The sequence below is a fragment of the Manis javanica genome, chromosome X (genome assembly GCF_040802235.1).
Source record: "Manis javanica isolate MJ-LG chromosome X, MJ_LKY, whole genome shotgun sequence".
NCBI classification, from domain to species: Eukaryota; Metazoa; Chordata; class Mammalia; order Pholidota; family Manidae; genus Manis; species Manis javanica.
The window spans coordinates 106,263,014-106,290,847 of NC_133174.1; the positions used below are offsets into that span (position 1 = coordinate 106,263,014).

The window sequence follows — 27,834 nt, forward strand, 5'->3', positions numbered from 1 at the left end:
AACAGTTACCAAAGGGGAAGGGACTGGGGAGAATGGGTGGGAAGGGAGGGATATGGGGTAGTGGGGAAAGAAAGGGGGCATTATGATTAGCATGTATAATGTGGGAGGGGGCACAGGGAGGGCTGTACAACACAGAGAAGACAAGTAGTGATTCTACAGCATCTTACTATGCTGATGGACAGTGACTGTAATGGGGTTTGTGGGGGGAACTTGGTGTTGGGGGGAGTTTAATAAACAATGTTCCTCATGTAATTGTAGATTAATGATACCAAAATAATAAATTTTAATAAATTTTAATAAAAGAGTTTATAAATCCTACACACATACAGGTTTTCCCCAGCTTGAAAACTCCGGGCTTTTTCTGCCCTTGACTCTTCCTAACTCCATGCATGGCATTATTAAGGATTGAGGAGGCACTTGTTACTAGTTTATAAAAGTCAATATGGGGATATTCAGTGGCTTCTTAAAAACTGATGTCACCTAACCCTGAGTGAAAGGATTACATAACCTGAAATGGAATACTGCCATGTCCTCTCTTCCCAAGTACCATTATGGGTGCCCCAGAATCTTTCAATATTTTCTTTTGCAAATCCCACTGGTTGCTTCACTTCGGTCCTGTTGCTTTTCTAGGATGGAACGACATGGGGTTCTTCAAAAAACAACTCTTCTAATGGTCCACTATCCATTTAAACCTCAAAGGACAATCTGAGCTCTTTTTAGATTCTTCCTCCAATACTTTGCTGCTAAAAGAACAACTCTTGGAGTACTGTGAGCATATTAATAAGATGAGTTTCCTTCTGGTGGGTGATCATGAAACCCTCTAAAGTCATGAAGTTTACTGTATGTTCTAGCTGTCATCTCTCTTCTTTTACCTACTGTTATTTCTACATAAAAGTCAGGAAACTTGGTTGCTGCACGTGGTGTTTCTGACCAAGTCAAAGAATGTGTAAAAAGATCCTTAATTTGTTCACTGTTGTTCCCTTTGAAGAGAAATGATACTAAATGATGGTGTTATGACAGCTAAAGAGACATAGATGGCTATCTCAACTCTCAATGTTAATTTGCTCCTTCACTGGCACCAAATTAAAGTTGCAGTTGAACTGTAGAAACATCCTTGGATTAAGAAGTTTTGCAACCACATTGTTTTACCAAGCTTTAGGATCTGGGTGTTTTGTATTTCTAAAGCTTGCCAACACACCTGCAGTCATTTTAATCTATGCTTTATACTTTGGCAAGAGAAACAAGGTTTTGTATTTGACCTTGCTCAAGCTTTTAAGTGTTACTCTCTTGCTCTGTGGTTGCTAACACAGCTTTATTTGGTTTTAAATTTTCTTCTTGCAAATTATTTATTATGAATAGGGGTGTTCCTAATCTAAGAGACCTTCAAAACATTTGAAAACATAAGGAACTAGTGTAGTGATTTCCTACATAGCTTCTGTAGTCAATGTGCTCCTGACTCTTACGTCTAAGGTAATAGTTGCCATAATTCAGTGTAAAATCTTCCAAATTCTCATATCTTCTAAACCTTCTTGCCTCCTGGCCCATATATTCTGACTTCCAGAGTGTCTCTTCTTTTGGGAAAATCTCCCAAATAGGAAGTATCAGCACTTTTTGATTGCGTCATTGGCACACGAGAGGGCCGACTATTCACTATCTGGTCAAATGTACTATCACTAAACTTCCTCCTCTTTCTGGTGATGTCTGATAGATCACCAGGCCTAGATTCATGGCAGTAGCCTCCATCAGACAAGTATTGGGGGGCTAGGATTGCCCTCTTTTTGCTGTTGCTCTTCTCATCTCTAATGTAATTGTTTTCACCTTCAAGCCACGGACATCTCCATTCATAGTTGGACTTTTTGCCTGGTTTCCTAAACTTGTATTTAGAGTAGTTTTCCTCCCCATCATGTTTCCACTTTGAATATGAGGTCTGCTGACTTGACCTAATTTCTCGATTGCAAGTAATGATCTCATCAGCGTCAAGAGATCTTTTTTCTGGGGAACTATCATATGTGGCCACAGATTTCTCTTTCTCCTCTTTGTTTATGCTAAGGGTGTCACTAAAGCATTCAGAATCACTACTTATTTCCTCGAAGAAATCTGTCAATTCCAAATGTAAGTGTGCTGACCTGTTGGGTGAGGAAACTTGGCTTTCACTGGTGAATTTGGAATCTGCAACCTGGTAAGCATGGGTGTCTTCCAACAGAGGGCTCTTTCCATCAGCTGGGGACAGCTGCTCACCAGCTTCATTGACTGTGTCCTTGCAGTGATTTTTAAATTCCTTAGTACATTCTTTGGCATACTCTACATTTCCTCTCTTTGGTGGGTTATTCTCAGGATCCTGAGTACAAATCTTCATCCAGTAATCATCTTCTTGAACCTGATCTCTCATTTCCAGGCTTTGCATCTGGCTCAAGCTGGTTGGGCTTTCCTTACATTTTCTCAAATTGATTTGAAATCCATTTCCTGTAGCATGGACAGCTCTCTGCCACTGACATGTGCTTGTTATGTGGCTTGGTTCTAGGCTGAAATGGGTATGTTTTGGACTTTGATAATAGTTTAACAGATAATCAATAAATTCATCTGTTTCATAGATCTTCTGTTTTCTGCCACAGTCTCTATCAGCTAATCTGGAAGAATAGGATTTATCAGAATTGTGGTGGTCATCTTTCTTAAGAAGCTGACCTTGAGTCATTATAATCTGCAAGGAATTCTGGCCAGAGACCAAACTGCGATTGTATCCATCTGTTAATAAATTTCCAGTTCTCTCTTTTTTAGTTGAATGTCTTTTTTTTGTTTTCCCAAGGTGGTGGGAAGATTTATGTAAGTAAGCCCTAGCACTTTTCTTCATTTTTTGTGTTCGCTTATTGTCTGAGTTGGCAACCTGATAGTTTGGCATTTCCTCCTGATGTTGAAGATACTGAGTGTTTAACTCTTCTTTCTTCAGAGTTTCCAATGTGTTCCCCAGAGCAACATCTACCTCTTGTGGGTTAAAATGTGTGGATCCCTTCAAAGAAAAAGATTAAAAGTCTCACATGAAAAAACTAAACAGATTAAAAATTTCAAAGAAAACTGGGTTTTCTGACATTGTTCTGAAGTAGTTCCTAATAAAAGCTAGGATAGATCTGAATGAGGACCAACATTGTACTGAGGAAACAAAAGGTACAAAATGACACAGCTCAACATAGTGGAGCTGCTTTTACTAGGTCTGTGCCCATCCGTAGCTTACAAAGTACCATGGTTTACATATCTCCAAAACACATGACCCTTTTGTCATGTGTTCACAAATTGATGAGCCTACTTACTGCTCCAGGTATTGTGCTAGGGGATGGAGATATGAGGAAGAATAAGAAATGCTCTATAGCCCTCCCAGGAAGTTCTAGAACAAGAAAAGACTGATGGGTGAAATGTGTATCTAAAAGAGAGTCAACTGGCTTAAAAGATAGACTGTTTCTGTTTCCCACTGCTGCTGCTTCCTGTGGATTGCAGGGGAAGGTGTTTCTGAGCTGCCCCCGCACCTATTACTTGCCTCAGTCAGAAGCAAGGTGACCAAGTAGAGAATGTGGCCATGACAATGGTTCTCTCTGTGGTGCTATCTGCTCTGCATAACTGCAGGGCAAGGGAAAGGTGCCACCCCCAGGCCCCATCCTGCCAGGAGAGTAAGCACCATGCTCCCTCTCACATTTGCCACAAATCAGGTGTGTGCTTACCCATTACCTGGATTAGAACCTGGGGGACCATAATCAGTATAAGGTATCAAGGAGGCCAAGAATAGGCACCATACACATTTAAAGAGAAATTCTTAAGAAGGAGTGACTCTCAGCAGTCATTAAGGTAAACTGTAAAAGATCCAGCTAGCCTAATTAGAAGAGACTTTTCTGATCCTGGCTTCACTAAGTTTGATTGTCCACACTAATGACCAAAAGGCTGCGTCTGCAAATATACATTAAATCAACTCTATTACTGTTGCCATTCACTCTTCGCATTTAAAAACACTAAATATGGATTTCTAAGTTAGCACTTTGAGAACCTCTCTGACCTTTACTCTGGGAACTCTGTTGAGTATAGCTGTCTTTAGGTCAGTAAGTGGGGAGAGAAGCCTTCTAAAACTGCAGCTCCCCAAACAGGGCAATTGTTTTGTGATGTGATAAACTCCTTAGCAAAGAGTTTAAGACTAGACTAACAGGAGCTTACTACACAAAGGTCTCTGTCCAAGATTCTCTCTTCTTATCCTGTTGCAAATGAGTGGACAAGTAAATGGAAGATTACAAACCTAACACACCCACCATCCATTTCTTCCCCCTGGCATTTTCAGTTACACGCATTAGGGACTTAGGAAGGTAGATACACTAGCTATATTGCCTTGGGTAATATGGTCCTGAAGTGTAGAAACAAAGTATGTGTGCCAGAAGGCAGGAGTGAGACATGCCCCTGTAAACTATTTGGATACCTCTTTTGGAAGCCCACAGTTGGGGTAATTAGAGAAAAGCCTATTGAAAATAAACCCCAATCAACGCAATGAGTCTTCCATGGAGTCCATTTTAAATCAGCCACTGCTTCAGTGTAAGACCTGTGTCTCAGAGAGAGGTCAGTACCTACCAGAACTGAAGCCCAACTGGGAAAGAGCCTTACTGCAATTTTCCTCAGGAGTACGCGCAGCAATCGAAGGGCCTCCAAGCGCTGCTGAGCCAGCAGGTACTTCCTCTCCTCCCACTCCTCGAGCTTCTGGGGCTCGTCTGCTTTGCCTCCATCCTTCTGCTTCCTCTGCCGGTGTCTGTTCCTTTCCTTCAGGGCTCGCCTCCTGACCCTGGCCTTCTTCCTCTTTTCCTGGGCTTTTCTCTCCTCCTCTTTTCTTTTTCTGAACAATGATTAAGATTCAGCCATTCAGAAGGAATTTACTAGGCATGTGCTATCCTCCTCACTCCTTCCCCACTGCCAGGGCAGGACAGGTCACTTAGGGATCCTTCACTGCCAACCCCAGGGCCTGACATAGACAACTTAGGATAAAAGACACTGTACACATCAAAGAGGAAAGACACCCAAGTGAGTTGGTCAGTTAGAAGCTGTACAGGAGACCTTATGCAGAAAGTATCAAAAAAGAAGCCTGCACAATTCAAGGGAGAGGCCTATAGCCTCCACTTTCCAAACCACAAGCAGGGACTATGACTCCAGCTCTCATGGCAATGATTTCATTTCTGTTGAGATCAGAACTTTCCATGATTGGGTGTCACATAGGGAAACGACGGTAAGTCAAGGCATTCTGAAAATCTTAAGGGTGAAAACCAATACCAATCTAATTGGTACATATTACTGAACACAGTACACTGTCATAAAAACATACTGGCTTAGAAGAATATGGGCTTTTTTAACTGCTCTTTGAAAATTTAAACTGTTTTGGTTAGGCCCTTAATGTGGGGAAGGGGAAAGAAACGTCAATTACCTGAGTGAGGACTTAGCCAAAAGCTGGAGGATTATCTAAACAGCATGTTCAGTCTGGAAATTTGGGGGGAATAGTTACCTTGACTGGGCTTGATTTCACAAGTGTGACCTCAGGTAACTCCTATCATCCCACTAGACAAAAAAGTGAGAGGCACAAGGAGGGTACTCTTCATTTCCTCATTTGAATGGCTATAACTTACATAAAAGACTGGCAGAATAAACAAGGCCGGGAGGTAAAACTGGTTTTAAGAGTCTTGTAATTCTGGCCCACTTGTACCTTCTTGGCAAGCCTTTGGCAATCCAATAGCCCTTTCTAGGTTCACGTCCCTAACTTGGGAAACAATGATAAGCTCAAAGAAATAAAAATGGAGTGCCTTAAATTCATAAAGGAAGGGAAGCCAACAAGAAATACAGTGCGAAGAAATCCATGCCTTCTTGCCTAGGGGTTAGTTTGATTACGACCATTTTATGGAGGAAAATCCTTTCCAGACCTAAAAAGAACTTTTTAAAAAAATTAAAGCTGGTGGGCAAGGTAAAATTTGGTACATTCTAGGTAACTTGGTCAAATTTTTAACTTGGTAGGCTAGGATTTCCACTATAAAATTTCCTGATCCTTTTTTTTTCCAACCGTTTCTGCCTAGACATCTTCACCTGGCTAGTCCCATTATTCAGTATTACTTGTTCTCCCTGACAAATATACTCTTTTTTAAGTCTCTTGTTTTGAACTTTTTGGTCATTTTGGTTTTGTAACAGCACAGTTGAAAGACTAGGCTTCCATGAAAGACTAGTCTGCACCAATTCCTGCCCACTGTACCCTCACATCAATGTCATCTATCAAGTCTAGCCATTCACCCAAAGGGATAAACCCATAATCAAAAGTCAAAAATTGACTAATGGTCTCCTCACCTTTCAGCCTCTTCCTCTTCTCTCTTCTTTTCTTTTTTCCTTTCTTCTTCCAGCTCTTGTAATTTTAGCCTTTCTTGATTTCTCCTCCTTATGGCTCCTTCACTGAAGTGTTTGGTTGTATCAAACATAACCTGCCCCCGAACAATTCAAAGTTTCATTAGAAAAGTTTGCCAGCTGGCTGGATGTGTCCCAGGCCAGAGAGCGAAAACTACTATGTACACGGCCATTCAAAACTAAATGAATTAAAAATGTCCTCTCTGCAGCTCAGTACCCATACTGTTCCACTGCTTCAGTCACCTGCCAAACAGTCCTGAGGCTCCAGAATTTTCTTTGTCAGACCCTTGAGGAGCTCACTTTACAGTCATAGGTGGCATCACAGCGCCATTATGGCCACAGGCTCTGAGGAATGTGAGTGTATTACCTCTGGTTATTTATACAGATCAACTGAGTCAATATATTTTTTTAATCACCACAGACAAAAATAGTCCAAAAATGTGGGGTGTGGGGTTGGGGGGAGGTGGGGGGAGCAAAGATTCAAGAAAACTAACTTAATGAGACACCAGATCTAACTATAGTGATTATTAAGCTACACTGCAAACCTAGAAATGAAGTGAAAGTCAGATGGAGGCACTACAAATACATTTATTTAAAAAATAAAATGAGTCAGAAATAGCTATTTAAATATGCACAAGAATGACAAATACCAAATTCACAATCATTACCTTTGAGGGGAGGGAGGAGAGTGTGACTGAGGATGGGTATACACAGGGGGATGGTTTCTCATCTCACCGGTAATGTTTTATTTTTTAAGCTGGTCAGTGGTATATGGAGGGTCACTGTGGTATTTGCTATATCTTTTGTCTGACTAAATAGCTCATCATTTAAAAATATACATTTTAACATAAGTAGCTTCACACATAACTTTGTACCCCACCACCCAACCTCTCTCATACATAGAAAGCTGCTTAAGCCCAAAGTCGAGATTCATGCTACAGACTGATTTAGAGAAAAAGGACTGTTTAGCCACATGTTTCCTTCTGCTGAATTAACACTTCAAGAAGGAGATGACCAAGCATGGAGACATGGATGAGGTGGCATGACTGGACAGACAGGATGATTTTGAAAGGAAAGGATCCAAGTTTGTTGAGATTATGTTTTAGCAATTTACCTGTCAGACATCCTGAAAATACAAGTCATGACCGGTGAGTAAAGAGGGAGTGAACTGCTCTTGTGCAGTTTCAAATTGCATTCATCCCTCTCTTTCAGCAACTTGTCAAATAGACTAAACATATGAGGTAGCTCCATAAGGGCCATGAAGAATCCTTTAATGCCTTCCAGAAGTTAGGGCAGAGTCCCAGATTATAACAACCACCACTTGAAAAATCAGAGCTGGCAGTATGCCTCATAGGAGAAGGATATTTTTTCCTTCCTAAACATCCATTTATTAATGACAAAACAACTCTTTGCATTAGTTATTGATGAGAGCCTAGTGGGGGCTAAGGAAATTTATTCTAGATGCTTCTAGCTTTTACTGAAGACCACCTGAACAGTGGGAAACAAAAGAAATTCTGGTTCCTTACCTTAATATTACATGCCAGAGATTTCCCATCATCTCCTTTAAGCATCAGCTTCATTCCTCGAAGGGACTCCATGGCTTTTATGAAGTCAGTTGACTCTTGATACTGTATGAAGGCCTCAAATGTCTGTAAGCCAAAACTAAAACCCCCAAAGTTCCCGTCAGTCATCACTTCTCTATAGGGGTCAAGCATTGGGATATCCACATTCTTTATCTTCCCAAAACTTTCAAAGACCACCCGAAGGATCTCTTCACATGGCTTCTCCCCACTGGAACCTTTAGGTGCAAACCACTTGCAGGGCAAGCCTTCGAAGTATATGGAATCTGGGCTCTTATCGTGGTCCTGCTCTTCAGCCCCGTCACTGGAGGAAGCCTCTGTTTCCTTAGAGAAGTGTTCCCACTCTCCCTGGGCATCTGTAGCCACTACTTTTAAGTCTGTTTTCAAACCATTTAGTTTGATGATCTTCCCATGCAACTTCGCCTTCAGGATCTGAACCAAACTTCGCGTTTCAGCCTCACCCTCGAATCGGATGAAGTCCTTTGTACTCTTGGAGAGCCGAACTGTGGTGAACTGGTCAGGGCAAATGAGACTCTTCAGCTGGTCAAGAACTTCCCAGTTAGAGAAGGGCCTCATAGGTTCTATACTCTCTGGGAGCAATACGCTGATCATCAATTTTGCTATGGGCTTGAGGTAGAGGTGCTGAGCTGCACAGAGCTCTTTTGCCTCTGAGTTATCATATACCACCGTGACCATCATGGTATCCTTAGGAAACCCTAGAGAGCAAAAGAGAACATTTTGATACAGATGGAGGAAAACACAGATTTGTATTTTGAATGGTGCTAGCATTGTGGATTTAGGTCATACTGATGGGGGAACGAGTGCCGGGGGAGAATGAAGACAATAGCTCACATTTGTTTAATGTGTTTTGGAGGTTTTGAAGAGTTTCCATATGCTGTATTTTAGCTTCCTTAACTGAAAAATAGAGATTATAGGATTTCTGGGAGGATTAAATGAGTAAGTACATGTGAAATCCTTAGAATCATGCCTGGCACACAGGAAGATCTCAATAAACATAAGCTATGGCTATTATTTATTAGTTGTAGTAGTCTTACTTTATCTCATCTGATTCATGAAGCAACCTGTGAGTAGGTATTTCCATGCATATTTTACAGATGGAGAAATTCAGTGGGAGTTGGGAAAATTACATGGCATGCCCATACATCAGACCCCAAGTTTCCAAATCTCCAACCTACTGTCCAATTGGTCTCAAATGTAAAGTCCCATAAAAGCCTGCAAGGGAAGGTGGGGTACAGAAACAAAGCATGGGTAAAATACATGCAGCACATTCATGAACTGGGACCCAGCCAAGAGTTCTAACCCATGTACCTGATTTAGCATCCTTTGTCCAGGTTGGTTTCTAAGCCTTACATGAACATATCTACTCTTATTCCTTTAGTTTAATGACTTTAACTAAATTGAACTCTCAGCTCAAGTGAAGAGGAGACAACCTCTTCCAATAGGTGACAGAGTGAAACTGTCCTCTTCTTTGGGACTGGAAAACCCCTCAAATATGAGTGCTTTCTGGCATTTCATGTTAACAAACTGTTTTAAGCTGCCCTGAGGTGAATACAATCACTAATACTGGGAACTAGGGATTTCTGCTCCTGTTTCCTGACTTCAAATGGCACTTTCCAATAAAAGAGGTCTTTTTCCTAAAGTGGGTATATTCAGAGTCTCCATCACCTGAGTTTCTCATTAATGTCAACTTCAGGGAGATTTAGACCCAAACACAGTCAGTGATGGAAATTCTAACACAAAATTTACTACATCTTGGTTACCTTTACAGGTACACAATTCATTAGTAACTGTCCCTGAAGGACAATCCCAGTGAACTTCCCTTAGCAGACAAAGTTTGTGGAGGCTGTTTATTTTAAAGGCCACCAAAAATGGTATCTAAGATATTAGGTCCTAGAAATTCTTATGATAGTAACACTGAACTGGGATTATATGAGAATAAGCATATTCTCTTTCTCCAAAAACATTATCTAGCAAAATGAAGAAAAAAAATCTAATTACTTTGTTGCAGTTTGCAACATAGGTTAAGATAAGAGACAACACTAAGCTCCTTTAGGAGAAAAATTAATTTGATATTCAATTAAGATATACTGAACCCCCAAATTTATCTATAGCCAGTAGGTATTTATTTATACAACCTAATTTTAAAAGCACTGGCTTCTTAAAAACGTTCCAGAAACAACACACACAAAATAGTTCATCCCTTCAAAGCGTCAAGTTCATTGTGCTCTCCAACTATTCCAGTGATACTTTGTTTTAAACATTTTAGAATGCTTCCCTTTTTCAGGCCTAGATTACATTCTTTTAAATAGCCTTGTTGAAGGTCAATTAAAAAATTTTTTATCGGGTATTTGATATTTAGAAACCATAAAAAATTATCTAGAATCAAGAATGCTAGCTAAAATGAACAACTATAAAAAACAATCTGGTTTTCTTCTTAATCGGCCTATAACACCAAGAAAGCCTTTCTTAATTACAGGGTACATCATTGGAATGAGTATAAAGCTTTGCAAGATGACAACTTTGAAGGACAACTTTCATTGAATGTTGTGATATAATGGTTGCAAAAATGATCCTGATTTTCCACCCAGTTCTGTATCCACACCCTCTGGAATGTGATTTTAAGTTACCGCTATCAAGAGACACAGTCTATTTTTCCCTAGCCCTTGAATGTGAGCCAGCCTCTTCTCTTTTCTTTGCCAGAAGAATGTGACAAAAGTGATAGAGTGCCAGTTCTAAACCTAGGTTTCAAGTGGCCCATAACTGTCCTAGAACCCTGCCATGCCATCTAGATTCACCTGCTGGAGGATGAGGCCACATGAAAAAGAGTCCACTTGTGACAGATGGAACTATCCTAGACCAGCCAGCCCCTAGCCAACCCACCAACTGACCACTGACCACGGACACATGAGCAAGCTCAGCCAAAATCAGCTGGAGCCATGACAGATTAGCAGAACAGGCCTGCCAAACAGAATGACTTGTGAGAAATAATATGTGGTTGCTGTTTAAGTCACTAAGTTTTGGAATGGTTTGTTACACAATAACTAGCTGATATAAACACCTATATTTTAATTAGTTTCAAGATATACAATTCCTTTTAATAGTTCTTTTTATTAAAGTATCATTGATATACAACCTTATATTGGTTTCAAATGTACAACACAGTGGTTCAACAATTACCCATACTATTAACTCCTCACCCCCTCTAGTGCAGTTCCTATCAACGTAGTAAGATGTTTCAGAATCATTGGCTATATTCTCCATGCTGTACTACTGTCCCCGTGACCAACTTATATTGTGATTGCAAATTACTTTGCCCCTTTATGCCCCTCACCCGTACTGCCTACCCACCCCAACCACTCTGCCTGGATAACCACTAGTCACTTCTCAGTGTCTATGAATCTACTGCTGTTTTGTTCCTTCTGTTCTGCTTTGTTTCTATATTACACAAATAAGTGAAATCATATGGTATTTGTCTTTCTCCGCCTGGCATATTTCATTGAGCATAATACCCTCTAGATCCATTCATGTTGTTGCAAATGGCAGGATTTCTTTTCTTTTCTTGGCTGAATAATATTCCATTATATACCACATCTTCTTTATCCATTCATCTATTGATGGACACTTAGGTTGCTTCCATATCTTCTTGGCTATTGCAAATAGTGCATCAAAAAAATAGGGGTGCATATATCTTTTCAAATCAGGGATTTTGTTTTCTCCAGGTAAATTCCTAGAAGTGGAATTACTGGATCAAATGGTATTTCTACTTTCAGTTTTTTGAGGAAACTCCATATTGCTTTCCACAGTGGTTGCACCAATTTACATCCCATTAACATTGTAGGAGGGCTCCCATTTCTCCACATCATCACCAGCATTTGCTATTTCTTGTGTTTTGGAAAGTCGTCATCCTAACTGGTATGAGGTGATACCTCATTGTGGTACAATTCCTTTTAATAGTTTTCACACAAATAAATATAATTTAGAAAAACCGATTCCTGGGAAAGTTTTAGGAAGGAGGAAAAACAGGCATCTTCATACAGTGCTAGAGGTCGTGTAAATTAGTTACATCTTTTTCTAGAATAATTTGGCAAAACAAACCTAGAATCATAAAAGTATTCCTCCCTTGTAATCCAGTAAACTACTCTAGAAACTTATCCTAGAGAAATTATTAAAAATGATTTTAAAAAAGCACTTTCAAAGCTGCCTATTGCAGCGTCATTTGGATATCCTTTTGTCAAAATTATATATACATAGGAATAAAGTTCAGAAATTGAGTTATGATTTTTTGCAAAGTGGTTTTCACAACACTTTTTAAGGATTTAATCAAACATGTAATAGATGCATTTTTTAGTCATTCATTCAAAAATTATGATCACTATGAATGTATTTTAAAACTTCAATTTTTTCTTCTATGTAAGATTAAATTCACAGACTACTAAAAATTATCATCTTTTTTGTATCAAATATATGCATCCTTCACAAGTGCGAGTTCTAAACCTAGCTTCTATATTTTAGCCAGATATCTCCACTTTCCTGAAGCGTAAAAAAAGGTTCTTACCAAATTTGGTGAGAAATGAGATAAACGCTCTTTTACAGTATTTAATGTACTGTATTTTTGACATTAGAAAAGAAAACTGGCAATCACCACCATCTCACACCAAAGCAAAAATAAGCAGTAAATTCTATAGCAGAAGTCACAACTCAGAGAACTACAGTGAACAGCAAGATGGTCTCAGTGAGCAAAGACTCGTGAGCAGAGACTAAGGAAGTGTTCAGTTTGAAGGGGTGGCCACTGCTCAGCTATAGCTGCAGCGAGGGAAGAAGGGCCCAGATGGCCACATATTCCTATTATCCTAGAGAGGCCAGAAATCTAGCTTCGTGCATGCAATCTGAGTTTTGGATGCTGGCAATCAATTAAAACTATTTAAAAGCACTACAAAGTGCAAATAAACATCTGCAGGCCTCATTAGCTGCCAGTCCATGACCTCTGCTCTGAAGTATCTTTTCACAGCTGTTTTCTCCAGTGATAGGATTCTATACCTTGATTAGGAAGTTATATTCTGACTTTCCCAAGAGGACCCGAGTATTTTTAAGAATAAGAAAACGGGCCTCCCTTAAAATCCTCAACTTAAATTCCTGTTTTCCAACAAGAGCAACAATTATAAGTTAGACATTTGTTCTCATATCCTCCTCTGTTGTTCACAGGCTTTAAAATTAAGTGTTTATGAATAGTTCATCTTAAAATATTCTCCCAGAATAGGGAGCTGACCTTCCAACCTCGTTTTTAAAAAATATCGAGGACTACCGTGTGCCAAGCAGTAAACTTTTTACATGTGTCGTGGCTCCAAGGCTACAGCAACATCGTTGGCAACTTCTGCCGGGTCACTAAAAATTAACCAGACAGTGCCTGGCACCGAGGTGCTCAGTGATTGATTCCTGCTGTAAGACTTTTTCCTCAAGGACAGCTCAGGCCAAAAACTATCAAAAAATGAAGAAGGAAGAGGAGGATTACTATGATGAAGACAGGTAGGAGGGGAAGAGGAGAAGAAAAAGAAGAAAGGAAGGGAGGGAGGGAGGGGTAGGTCTGTATTTACTGATATGGAAGGCTGCCCCTGATACTTTTTACAGGAAAAACAAAAAGTAAGTTGTGGCATTAGAATGTACGATATATCTTGTTTTTGTAAAAATAATATAATAAAATAATAAAAGTAATATAAACACTCATCTATGGGCATGCACACACACGTACCCCTCTCTCTATAATGCCTGGAAAGATATACATCAAACATTTCCCCTGGGAAATGTACTCAGAGTACAGAGAAGAGTCAACTATCCCTTTTTACTTTGTACACTTCTTATTGCTTCCATTTTTTAATGTTTACAATAAGCATGTGTTAATTCTGTATTAATACTTTATGAAAAAGAGGAAACTCACATGATAATAACAAACTATTAAAAATAATCAATTTACAACAACTGACACAAACTTGCCCAGAAAAGGATCAAAACAGAGTAGTACAAAAGCAACTCCCTTCCCCCACCAAAGACACCCCTCTGTCTGTTTTCACTGTTCATGCCCATAGGCATCTGAACCTACAGCCAAAGTTTGTGTGACCCATGACTGAGGCCTCGGAGATTAGAAGAGAACTTTGGATAATGCAGGAGCATTGGCCACTTCAATACTAGCTACACCATAGGCTGCAGAAGTCATTTTTTTAAACTACTTTATTGAAGCATAATTAATATACGATAAACCATGTTTTGTAATATGCTAAAGTGCATGTCTCAAAAGTGTACATTTTGATGAGTTTTGACATGTGTATATATATATATACACATGTCAAAACTTACATATATATATACATATGTCAAAACTCATATATATATATACCTATGAAACCATCACTACAATCAAGAAAGAAGAAAACTTAGTTCTAACTATGTAAGGAGACAGATGGTAACTAGAATTATTGTGGTGATCATTTCACAATGTATACAAATATCGAATCATTATGCTGTACACCTGAAAGCAATATAATGTTATATGCCAATTATACCTCAATTTTAAAAATTAATTAATTAAAATGGCAAAAAAATTGTTGGGAAAGATACTGAAAATGCTCATCCTCCCCCACAAGTTTCCTCATGCCCACTTTGTAATCTTTCCCCACCCCAGCAACCACTGATCTGCCTGCAGAATGCTCAAGCCATAACTGATTTATTTTATAAAAAAGCAGATAGATGTTTCTGGAAAATACTCATAGTTACATTGAAAACTCAACTTTAACAGGCAATTTCTCCTAAGTCAGATACTTCATCAACTCCAAGCTTCAATGTGCCATTTCTTGAAGCCACTTAAAGCTATATAGGGCCCTACTTTGCTCTTGAAAATAGGTCTAACAAGGTTTGTGCTTTTCCTCTCCATATAATCCCTGTCTTTAACCCTGTTGAAATCAGATGCACATATTTTAAAATCTGTTTTAAATTAGATATATTAGTAGATATAGTTAAGCATTTTATGTATAGTTATATGTATTTATAAATATACATCTACCAAACAGGTAGAGATCACTGAAATCAAGTTGTCAGGCTATGACTTAAAAGCAATTCTTCAGAACAACCTAAGTTGCCCTCTAGATTCCCTTTTCATATGTCTATGATTCCATTGACAGTAATAGTAAAATTGATTAACAATCTTACCATCATTTTCACCAATCACTGTCATATGCATAGATTACTGTATTTATCAAAGGTTGAATAAACAGCCTAGTATAAACCAAGCCCTAATGGCAAGGAATGTCATAATTACAGCCTGAATAAATTATCAAAAAGTTGAACTGAATAAGGATTTTTTAAAACTCCATGTTCTAGTCATGTTCCACCATGGCCTTCCCAGTCCTCCCACACATCTTTCTTCTATAGCTTTATGATCAAAGCAACACTACTGAGATCACTGATTACTTAACACCTCTGCAGAGGCACATGAGAGCTCCTCTAACCTCAAAATATTATGGCAATTCAATAATATTTGTACAGTGTGCATACCAGCAGTATCTTGTGTGCATAGCTTTATCAAATCCCTTCACTCAACATGCTCCAATGCCAGAATATTTCTAGCATATTCTTAGAAACCATGGCTGCTTTCTTCAGTCATGTGTCCACCTCATCTTTCCTACCTCTATACCTAGTAGCAAAGCTGACTGAATAACACTAGAATAAGAGAAGAGAGAAAGGGAAACAGTGCTGAGCTGTTCTCACAAGCCAAAAACGGTTGTTTTAAGCTGCAGTGCAAATTCAATAAATTCTACAACATCTGTATCCAAAATCACTCTAATATCTTCTTTCATTTCAGAAGATATTAAAGAGATTCCTCTGCTACATCTAAGGTGTTTTAGATCAGAAATATGCCTTTCAGACTTTAAAAGCCCTTGAGCCATAGGCAAAGTATCCACCATTTAATCTCTCACTGTCATAAATACTTGTTGTTAGAGTGCTAGCAAGGCCATTTGAATGAGGCATTTTTTTAAGTGAAAAAAATAGGACCATCTTCACAACTCAATATCTTCTTTCAAAGTAGTTCTTTGCTAACTTTTTTTTCCTCCAGGCTTTTGAACCTTAAATTTAGTCATTTTGAAAGCATTTAAGATGTATAAAATTGTATCAATATATTTATAGTCAGTGGGGCAGCCAAAATTCATTTGGGTCAAATCAACCTAGCCAGTTCCCAATTTCCCAGCTAGTGCAGAATCCCAGTGAGTCTTGACCAAATGGAAATATTCCCTGGCTCTTTACTCAAGAGGTCTTGGATGAACATTCATGTGATTTGACACATCATTAACCTGAACAATTTTAAAACTGAGGGCGACCATATGTTCTGATCTTGAAAAAGTTTTAAATCATATCATTAAATGAGTGGGACTCAGTGTTGCAATAATAGGAATATAGCCAATATAGGACCCACCAAATGACTGAATTCCCAAATTAAGATGACCTAAAGGGCTGACTGGAACACTGGGGGCTTTCAGCACAAAAAGCAGGGGACTTTTGTAGACCCACAACCATTCAACATTGGTTGTTGTATGTATACTGGAAATACTGGAGTTCTAATGAGAGAGAATCTCTTCTACCACCACTCACAGAAAATCTGCTCTAAGGTAAAGTTTAGTATGGGAAATTTTTTTAATTATTATATAAGTTTCAGGTGTACAACATTATAATTCAACATCTGTATATACTACAAAGTAATCACCCCCCAAAAGTCTAGTTACCATCCATCACCCTACAATTGACCATCTTCACCCCTTTAACCCACCCCCAACTCCCTTCCCCTCTGATAACCACAAGTCTGTTCTCCATATGAATGATTTTGTTTTTGTTTTGTTTGTTCATTTGTTTTGTTTAGTTTTTGGTTTTGGTTTCCATTGTCTTCCTCTGACTTACTTCACCTAGCACAATATCCTCAAGGTCCATCCATGTTGTTGCAAATGACAAGAGTGCAGTCTTTTTTATGGCTGAGTTGTATCCCATTGTATATATGTACCACACCTTTACCATTCATCTATCAATGGATACTTCAGTTGCTTCTACATCTTGGCTATTGTAAATGATGCTGCACTAAACATAGGAGTGTATAGATCTTTTCAAGTTCATGTTTTCCTATTCTTCAGATAAATACCCAGTAGTGGAATAGCCAGATCAAATGGTATATATATTCTTAATTTTTTTAGGAATCTCTATTCTGTTTTCTATAATGGCTGTACCAAGCTACATTCCTACCAATAGCTCATAAAGGTTCCCTTTCCTCCATATTCTCATCAACCCATGTTATTTCTTATCTTTTTGATAATAGTCATTCTACCAGTGTGAGGTGATAGCTCCTCGTGGTTCTGATTTGCATTTCCCTACTAGTACGGAAAACTTTGATTTTGAAATGAAGAAAACTGGATTCATGTTCATTCATCTCTTTGGAAAACTTAATTTCTGTTTCATTTCCCTATTTTAAAAGAGGATACTAATGTTTCCTGTATGCAATAATGTCTGTGAAAGCAAAGTGTTTCTGGGGCTAATAAAAATAAATTAACACACCCACAAAAAAAAGAAAATTACAGACCAATATCCCTGATGAACATAGATGCAAAAATACTCAACAAAATATTAGCAAACCGAATTTAAAAATACATCAGGAGGATCAAACACCATGATCAAGTGGGATTCATCTCAGGGATGCAAGGATGGTACCACATTCGAAAACCCATCAGCATCATCCACTACATCAACAAAAAGAAAGACAAAATCCACATGATCATCTCCATAGATGCTGAAAGCATTCAACAAAATTCAACATCCATTCATGATAAAAACTCTCAACAAAACGGGCATAGAGGGCAAGTACCTCAACATAATAAAGGCCATATATGACAAACCCACAGCCAACATCATACTTAACAGCGAGAAGCTTAAAGCTTTTCACCTAAGATCGGGGACAAGACAGGGATACCCACTCTCCCCACTGTTATTCAACATAGTACTGGAGGTCCTAGCCATGGCAATCAGACAAAACAAAGAAATACAAGGCATCCAGATTGGTAAAGAAAAAGTCAAACTGTCACTATTTGCAGATGACATGATATTCTACATAAAAAACCATAAAGACGCCACTCCAAAACTACTAGAACTAATATCTGAATTCAGCAAAGTTGCAGGATACAAAATTAATACACAGAAATCTGTTGCTTTCCTATACACTAACAATGAACTAGCAGAAAGAGAAATCAGGAAAACAATTCCATTCACAATAGCATCAAAAAAGAATAAAATACCTAGGAATAAACCTAACCAAGGAAGCGAAAGACCTATACCCTGAAAACTATAAGACACTCTTCAGAGAAATTAAAGAGGACACTAACAAATGGAAACTCATCCCATGCTCTTGGCTAATATTGTCAAAATGGCCATCCTCCTTAAAGCAAACTACAGATTCAATGCAATCCCTATCAAAATACCAACAGTATTCTTCAACGAACTGGAACAAATAGTTCTAAAATTCATATGGAACCACCAAAGACCGCAAATAGCCAAAGCAATCCTGAGAAGGAAGAATAAAGCAGGGGGAATCTTGCTTCCCTACTTCAAGCTGTACTACAAAGCCACAGTAATCAAGACAATTTGGTACTGGCACAAGAACAGACCCACAGACTAGTGGAACAGAATAAAGAGTCCAGATATTAACCCAACCATATATGATCAATTAATATACACTAAAGGAGCCATGGATATACAATGGGGAAGTAACAGCCTCTTCAACAGCTGGTGTTGGCAAAACTGGGCAGCTAGTTGTAAGAGAATGAAACTGGATCATTGTCTAACCCCATACACAAAAGTAAATTTGAAATGGATCAAAGACCAGAATGTAAGTTATGAAACCATAAAACTCTCAGAAAAAAACATAGGCAAAAATCTCTTGGACATAAACATGAGCAACTTCTTCATGAACATATCTCCCCAGGCAAGGGAAACAAAAGCAAAAATGAACAAGTGGGACTATATCAAGGCGTAAAGCTTCTGTACAGCAAAGGACACCACCAATAGAACAAAAGGCATCCTACAGTATGGGAGAATATATTCATAAATGACAGATCCGATAAAGGGTTGACATCCAAAATATATAAAGAGCTCATGCACCTCAACAAACAAAAAGCAAATAATCCAATTAAAAAATGGGCAGAGGAGATGAATAGACACTTCTCCAAAGAAGAAATTCAGATGGCCAACAGACACATGAAAAGATGCTCCACATCGCTAATCATCAGAGAAATGCAAATTAAAACCACAATGAAATATCGCCTCACACCAGTTAGGATGGCCAATATCCAAAAGACAAACAACAACAAATGTTGGCGAGGATGTGGAGAAAGGGGAACCCTCCTACACTGCTGCTGGGAATGTAAATTAGTTCAACCATTGTGGAAAGCAGTATGGAGGTTCCTCCAAAAGCTCAAAATAGAAATACCATTTGACCCAGGAATTCCACTCCTAGGAATTTACCCGAAGAATGCAGCAGCCCAGTTTGAAAAAGACATATGCACCCCTATGTTTATCGCAGCACTATTTACAATAGCCAAGACATGGAAGCAACCTAAGTGTCCATCAGTAGATGAATGGATAAAGAAGATGTGGTACATACATACGATGGAATATTATTCAGCCATAAGAAGAAAAGAAATCCTACCATTTGCAACAACATGGATGGAGCTAGAGGGTATTATGTTCAGTGAAATAAGCTAGCCAGAGAAAGACAAGTACCAAATGATTTCACTCACCTGTGTAGTATAAAAACAGAACAAAAACTGAAGGAGCAAAACACCAGAAGACTCACAGAACCCAAGAATGGACTAGTGGTTACCAAAGGGAAAGTGAGTGGGGAGGATGGGTGTGAAGGGTGGGATAAGGGGAAAAAAAGGGGCATTACTATTAGCAGACATAATGTAGGAGGGGAGCACAGGGAGGGCTGTGCAACACAGAGAAGACAAGTAGTGATTCTACAGCATCTTACTATGCTGATGGACAGTGACTGTAATGGGGTTTGTGGGAGGGACTTTGTGATGGGTGGAGTCTAGTAAACAATATTGCTCATGTAATTGTAGATTAATGATACCAAAATAAAATAAAAATAAAAATTAATTAATTAATTAATCGATTAATTAACCTACAAAATAGTTTGTGCTGGGCCTTGCTGTGCAAATGTATTTACATAACTGCATGTTAGTGAGTGCAGAAGTCATTACATGACTAATAGAGAGGAAGCTATTTTTTAAAATATGCACAGAGCAGTCGGCAGACCCATCTCACCAATCTTTTGGTCTTTTGTCCCTTTAGTACCAGAAACATTTTTGTTGTAGGACACCTCTCTCCAGACACTTCCAAGCAGGAATACTGCTTTATACCTTGGATTAATTTACTATAATGCTATTAAAGTAGACTCATTGCTTTCTCTTTGTCACATTAAAAAAAAGCTATCAGGGACTTAAAGGAATGTGGCTAAATATCTTCTGTACTCATTAAATAGAGTATTATTTGTGAGAAATGTGTATCCTGAAGTCACCAGTGTTTTATCTTCAAGTCTGAATATTACCTGCAAAATTCCTGCCCACAAGTCGCCACCTACAGGGGAAAAGCAGCCTTCACTTGGGACCTGGATGTGCACTACTAAGCCATTTCTGAGAACAGCAGTATTTCCCAGCCTTTTTAAAATCCCAAGTAAACTTATTTGAATATAATATTACACAATACCTTATAGAGAAAATGTGATCAAGAGAGGGAAGATTGGAAAAGACACACTTCATGTGAAGTCTTCATAGTGGACCACCGTGTCGTGGCAACCTGACCAGGGAACACTGCCAGAGAGAAAGAGGTACAAAGTCAAAAGCAGATGAAATGGTAAAAAATAATAATAATAATAAGATAAATGTATGTTTACAACTTTTGGCACGAACAGCATGTGAGATGTACACAGTTGTACTTATATTCCATCATGATCTGGTTTTTGTACCTGTTTAATAACAATTACAGATATTGACAGGGTCAACACATTTCTCATTTTTCATGCTTAGCAAATTTCTGTAGGAACTCTATTGAGAGAAAGTCTATAAACACTCTATAGTGTTGCTACATATTTGGTTAACTATTCCCCCTTCCTGGGGATTTGCATTTTCCAATTTTTTTGAAAGAACACTTCTCTTTCCAAAACAGTACCACTACCACTCTACACTGCTAGTGTGAGAAAGTCTATCACTATGATATCTTTGTACAAATCTTTTAAAAAATGATTTCCCCAAACCATATTACTTCAGCATTAATTGCTTATTCCAACCAGAATAAGTTCATATGGCTCATTATGTATTGTCAAATTGCTCTCCTGAAAGACTGGCGGTTTATCATGCCATCAGCAGTATTAACATGCCTGAGTCCTTGCAGCCCTGCTCACAGTAAATCATTATCATTTTTCTGTCTGCTACCTTTATCAGGATATAATGGTAACTTAAAGTGGCTTTAATTTATATTTCATTTTTATTCAATTAAATAAAAGGTAACGGTTGGCTCCAGCCAGACTTTACACTGATACTCAACTGCCTAGTCCATGTCTCCAAGCTGAACGTTTCATTTGCATCTCAACCTAACAAGTACAACAGAACTCTTCATCTCCATCCAACCCCCACCTGCCCTCCACCTCAAACTTGCCCCTCAACCCAGTGATTTCCATCTCACCAAGTAGAGCCTTCTCCCAGGTACTCAGGCTCAAAACCAGGAGTAATTCTTCCCTTCCTCTCAGATCCAACCCTTCAGCAAGTCCTTGGCTCCACCTGTACCACATGTTCAAACCCATCTGCACCTTCACTGCTGCTCCCCAGGTCCATGCCACCATCATCTCTAACCTGGACTCTGCAACAGCTGCTCACCTAGTCTCTCTTCTGCCATTCTTGCCCCCATAGAGTCTATGCTACACAACAGTCAAATGATTTTTTCAAACCTTAAGCCAGATTGCATCACTCCTCCAAAACTCTCCAGGGTCTTCCCAACATGCTTTGAACAAAATCCAAACTGCAAACCCTCAAAATACGGTCCCTGCCCACCTCTTTCAACTCACTTTTTACCCTTGTTCTCTACTACTGTCCTTGTTCTCTCCATCCCAGTCATAATGACCTTCTTACAGTTCCTCCAGTGCATCAAGTTCCCTCCCCAGGGCTTTGCACTGGTGCCTTCCTCTGGCTGAAGTGCTCTCTTCCCCAAGATTTTTCTAACAACTGGCTCCTTCTCATTTTTCAGATTTGGCTTAAATGTCACCACCTCAGAGAAACCTTTCCTGAACACTATCTTAAATAGTACTGTTCCCACCCCTGTCATATTGCAGCATATGAACCCATTTTATTTTCACTGTAACACTGAAATGACCAATCTATGATGTGTCAGTATGTTTTTATCTGTCCCCCCGGCCCCCCAGTGCGTAAGTTCCATGAGGGCAGGGACTGCATCTGCTTGGCTCACCAGTAATGCTAGACCTTACCTGAAACAGAGATTGCTCATCAACTACATTTAAAAAGGTGTTACCTACATATTGAAAATAGTAATAATAGCAGCTAAAGAGCAATAGTGAAATGCTAATGCACACTTGCTCATTCTTCCAGGCTCCTAGAGCTATTACCACTAATCAGTGAATGTCAAGATCAATCAAGTGTACCTACCAAACATCTACCATGTTTAAAACACTTTGGGGGCGACAGTGCTGAGTCACCCTCAAAGAACTGAGTTTAGAAAGAAAAAGAAATTAGGAGAATTAACTGGAATCTGAGGAAGAAAATGGTGAGTGCCATGAGAAAAATAGGAGACTGTGGGCTACAGATAAGTGATAATGGTTTTAACACTCTTCTCCATGAAATGAGTGTTAGAGTTCCTTGGAACATGCTTCTGTGTTGTTCAAATGTGCTAGCACTGCTCCCTTCAAGAGTGCTGGGACAGGGATAGTCACGGCTAACTGTGGTTGTCACAGTCACTGGCATAGGGGGGTGCACCGCTGCCATTTGGTAAGCAGAGAACCAGAGTTGCTGAAGGTCCTGCAGTGCCTGGACAGACCTACACATGAAAGAAGTTTTCACCCCCAACGCCAACACAAAAATGGCTTATTCCTGTTCATCTAGTACATATGGAGTGCCTTCTGGGACTTTCCAGGTTAACATTTGTAACACACTACTTCTTAGGCAGTTATTTCTGAGTTGTTTTTTCCCCCCTAAACTCTTTTTATCATTTTGACCCACATCCTGTACACACCAAGTATTCAACAGAAAGAAACTCTGAGTCCCAGTGAAGGGTGAAGGAGAACAACAAGGCCTGGCAAAATGTCTCTTGGAGACCCTAGCATACATAGTAGGCTTTACAACTCCAGCCCAGGGGAAAGGTACCACCCATGGATAATGCTCAGTCCGTGGCCATCAGCCCATCCCGAATGTCTACTGCATTCCCTGTGTGTAAGATTATTTGCATTTCACAGAGTCGAATCTACTGCATGTCCAGCAATTCCCTAATTACACAGTAAGACACGAAGCTAATCCTGAAATTGAATCTTCCCAAATGGGGCCTCGTTTCCCTAGAGTGGGGGTCTGGGACCCACGGGGTCTGATAAGTCCCAGGACTAGGGAAACATGGAGCACTCAGACCCCAGTTAAAGGAGTCAGCACTGCAAAGCTCTGCCTTCTGCAGGTGAAACAGACCAATGCTTCTGGTGTTTCAAGAGATTTTTATTGAGATCTTTTGCCTTTTCAATGTTAACCTCGTATTCAATGGCTTTTTAAAATACTGTGTAGGCTGAAGCACAACGACCTAAGGCTGAAGTTGACCCAGGGCCCCTCTCCTAGCTTGTCCTTCTGCACACTGAACCCAGGAATGTGTTTGGTCGCATACACCTGGTGCTCCCCAAGGGTTCAGGAAATTCAAATGCAAGAGTTAAATATGCTGACCTCTGGGCAAGTTTCTGAAAAAACAGTGAGGCAGAGACAGACTCACAGACCCAGGCAGGGCACACCAAGGGCTTGGTACTAGTTTTGCTATGCTCTTCCTTGCTTAAAAATTCTCACCATCTCCCTAATTCTCATTTCATCAAATCACAAATTCCTTTCAAGGCTCTCCACATTATGAGCCTACCCCACCTCACCAGTCTTAGATTTCATCGTGCCCCTGCATCCATCCCCCATTCCTGTCCATCCCCGATTCCAGTTGGGCCAGTTTTCCTTAAGTTCCTTCAAACTCAAAACTGCTGATCCCTTCAGCCAAATGTCCTCTCTCCGTGTGTAAGTCCCACCCACCCTTCAAAGCCTTGCACATCCCACCTCTTTCATGAAACCTTCACTGTGACAATAAATAGTGAAATGTTTTCGAGCTCAAGGCCTGGTGTCAAGCAGACCTGGGTTCAAATCCCACCTCTGCTATTAACCAGCTGGGTGATTTACCTAACCTCTTTGAGCTTCAGAAGATGAAAATAATGCCTACCTTACAGAATTTTTCAAGGGTTAAGGGAAACAATGCCAAGTAAAGTACCTAACCCCCAGGAAGTACTCAATTAATGTGAGCTCTTAGATCCTACAGCTGATCTTCCTCTCCTCCTGAAAGTGCTCCTGCCCTTACACTGTCTTTCCTGAGCATAGCACCACTGGATTCCATGCGCCCACACTTGCTCAGACTGTGCCCCAGCCATTAGTCTACCTCAGATAACAGCTTAGCTTTAAAGCTCTTAAAGTTCCAGGAACATGTTGGATATAACATAGAACTCAGAGACCCAAATGGACATGAAATCAGAAAGTGGCACAAGTAACACCACCCTGGCTCTGAAACAACTCAGCAAAAGTCCGTCTCTCTAGCAAAAGCAGGAAGGTGTGCTGGGAAAATAAACATGTAGCCAGTCTTAGTGGCAGAGAGCTGCTTTGACAGTGAAAACAAAAGTCTCTCTCCCTCTCCCTCTCTCTCTCCTCTCTCTCTCTCTCTCTCTCTCTCTCTCTCTCTCTCTCTCTCGCACACACACACACTCCACCACCACCTTCAAATTCTCTAGTTTCTGTGCCTCCCCTGATGCTGGAGGTAACACATGAAGCCAGTCAAAGGCCACTCTCTTCACATGAATGTATGATGGGGAACCCGGAGAAATGAGCCCCACTGTGGGTGATCTTTGGCCAGGACTAAATCGAAAGACCACAACCCACCACAGGAGCCAAGATAGCCTCTGCAGGTGCTGTCCCTGCAATGTTACTCCACCTCAAGTCAGCCCTGCCCATCCTCTGAGATGCATGATAGCTGGGATCCTCTGGGGGCCAGTACCAGCAGGCCTGTTCCATTCCTCCATTTTCTCTGTGCTTAACAAGAGGAGTCAAAATACCTTTGTGCAAGTTACTCCATGCTTTGAGTGACTCCCTCTCAAACCAAAAAACAGGGCACAGAAAAATGAGCTACTGGAATGCCACATTCTTTGAAAAGCAAAGGACAACAACAAAAAAACAGAGCTTGAGAGTTCCCAACTATATTATCCCAAAGAGTGGGTTTTCTCAGCATGAAGACTAATCCCTACCAATCATGCTGCCCAGGTTTACACTCTTTCAATAGAGTAAAGTTTCAAAGTTAGATCAGAGGCAGGCAGGAAAACAGCACAAAATGAGCATCATCTCTGGGACCTTATTGTCAATCTAGAAAAGACAGAGAAAATGAAAAGGTTCAAAGGGCAACCAGCCCTCATGCTAGAACCCAGTGTTCTAATACAAGTCACTCCTCAGAGTTAGCAACATTCAAAAGTTCTCCTGTAGTGCTGGCTTTAAGTAAAATCGCAGAAAGCAGAAAACCACATATAAAGACAACTCTCGTCCCAAGGACCAAGCCTGTCTGATTTCCCTGCACTCAAGAGGCAGTTTCTCCCACAGCCTGGGCCTCTCCAACTTGCTTCTTCCCCTCATCCCGATGCCCCCCAGTCCAAGCTCACGACCCTATGCTCCTTGCCATGTGGGCGAGCACTGCCCTCCTTGTCAGTTAGAAATGGTCTTATTCCACCTGAGCTGGAAGCCTCAAGAGAGACTCGACAAGTCCCTGAACCCAAGGACCGGGTCACTGTGGGGTGGGGGCAGTGAAGCCCTGCTGATGATTAATTGAACGAGAACAGAAGGAACCGGCAGAAAGCCAAACATCTTGGCCCTTGGCATATGGCTCTAACAGTAGAGGGCACCTTCAGTTCCCATTAGCAGGACACCACTAACCGCATATGCCCAGGGGAATGCCTTGAGCGACCTCTGTCAGAGCAGTTGCCTGAGGGAGCCCGGGAGTGGTTGCCAGAGCGCCCCCTAGTGCGGCGCTGGACCTGAGGAGATGCTGCAAGGTCTAGCGTGAAGGGAGACGACCGGAGGAAGAGCCTAGGCGTATCTGTGGAAAACCTGACTCTGCAGGGGCAGGCGGGGCGACCTGAGTCCTGCACATCCCCTTCCCAGTCCCTACCGAGGGCCTACGTGGCCCTGTGTGAGAGATACCAGAGCTCCCTACAGGCCAGGGCGGCCAGCCGGCCGAGACGCAGCGGGACATAGCTGCCTTCTCGGCGAGCAGAGCGGGGGGCATTTACCGGGAGCCTAAGGAGCCGCGTCTCCCTTCACTCTGGTCTCCGCTGAGGTAGCGGGACTGCCACTGCCGCCGCCTCTCTCCAGCCGCCGCAATCTCAACAGTCAACACATCCAGTCGCTGCGCGAGACAGTGGCCCGCAAAGCCAGCTGTTGAATGGCTCGCGTCGAGCTCACGGGGCGCAGAACCGTCCCCGCCGCATCGAAGTCGGCGACGCAGGCGCGCGCCCCCGTGCCAACGCCCCGTGCGCCCCTCGCCCCCCTGTGGCCCGCGCGAGCTCCTCACAGCTGCGTCCCGGCTCCCGCCTCCAGGCGGCGGGATCCCCTCAGTGAACTCTCGCCAAGCCAATTGCCTCCCCTCGCGGGCTCCGCCCCCTCGCTGCCGTCCCTCAACTTGCCCGCAGGACCAATGGCAACAATGGGTTGATCCCGCCCCTTCGACTCCCCAGAGGCCAATCGCCTTCCCCTGAGGACCTATTCAAGTAACCCCGCCCCTCTCGTGCGGCAAAGCAGGAGCCAAAGTTTATCCCTTTGCGCGGTTGCTCCTGACGATTGAAAGGCTCTTCCCAGGCGCCACCCCCCAACCCCCGCATGAAGTTACAGTGATTTAAAGACTGCAACTTACTGGTTAGCTGGCCCCACGCGACCTATTTCCTCTGAATAAACGAGCATTAAAAAGCTAACGAGAGAGGTACTGTTGTCCACCTCATCCAAGTCAGGACTGCTGAGAAATTAACACCTGCTTGGCCGAAATTCACACATCATACCTTCAGCAAGATGACAGCGAAGGTCATCCACTGACTGTCTCCCTGCGTTATTGGTTTGTTTTGTTTTATTTGTGTTGGGGTTTTGTGTTGGGGTTTTGTTTTTGTTGTTTGTCCCATGTACGGAGTCCCTGCCCTCCAGGTTGGACAACTTCCAGGGACGACGACTCACTGTCTCCACTGACCGCCGCTTGGGTCTCTGCCTAGGTGGCTTGAGATTGAGTGAAACAGGCCCCGTGTAACTTCTGCTCCTCGAGGCCACACAAAGCCAGCGTTGCCCCTCTTCCTGTGGTGATCCAACAATTTGAAAAAAAATCTTCTGGCCCATTAGATCTTCCAGGTTCTTTTCTTCCAAAAACCTGGGTTCAAGACTCTTCTTTGAAGTTATACCAATTCCTTTATATCTTTGAAAATGGAAGGTGGGAACTCAGTCTATCCTCCCCG

At 41.0% G+C, this 27,834-nt stretch overlaps 1 protein-coding gene across 1 annotated transcript; it reads right to left on the bottom strand.

Annotated features, from left to right (window-relative positions):
• Positions 1–277: 277 nt before the first annotated feature.
• Positions 278–26,946, bottom strand: LOC108408825 (A-kinase anchor protein 17B). Its single transcript, XM_017679083.3, is given in 7 exon segments — positions 278–1,561; positions 1,563–3,004; positions 4,630–4,855; positions 6,343–6,473; positions 7,923–8,692; positions 20,784–20,887; positions 26,632–26,946. Coding segments are annotated over 5 exon segments (2,730 nt in total). The 5' UTR covers positions 8,676–8,692; positions 20,784–20,887; positions 26,632–26,946; the 3' UTR covers positions 278–1,383.
• Between the last annotated feature and the right edge of the window lie 888 nt (positions 26,947–27,834).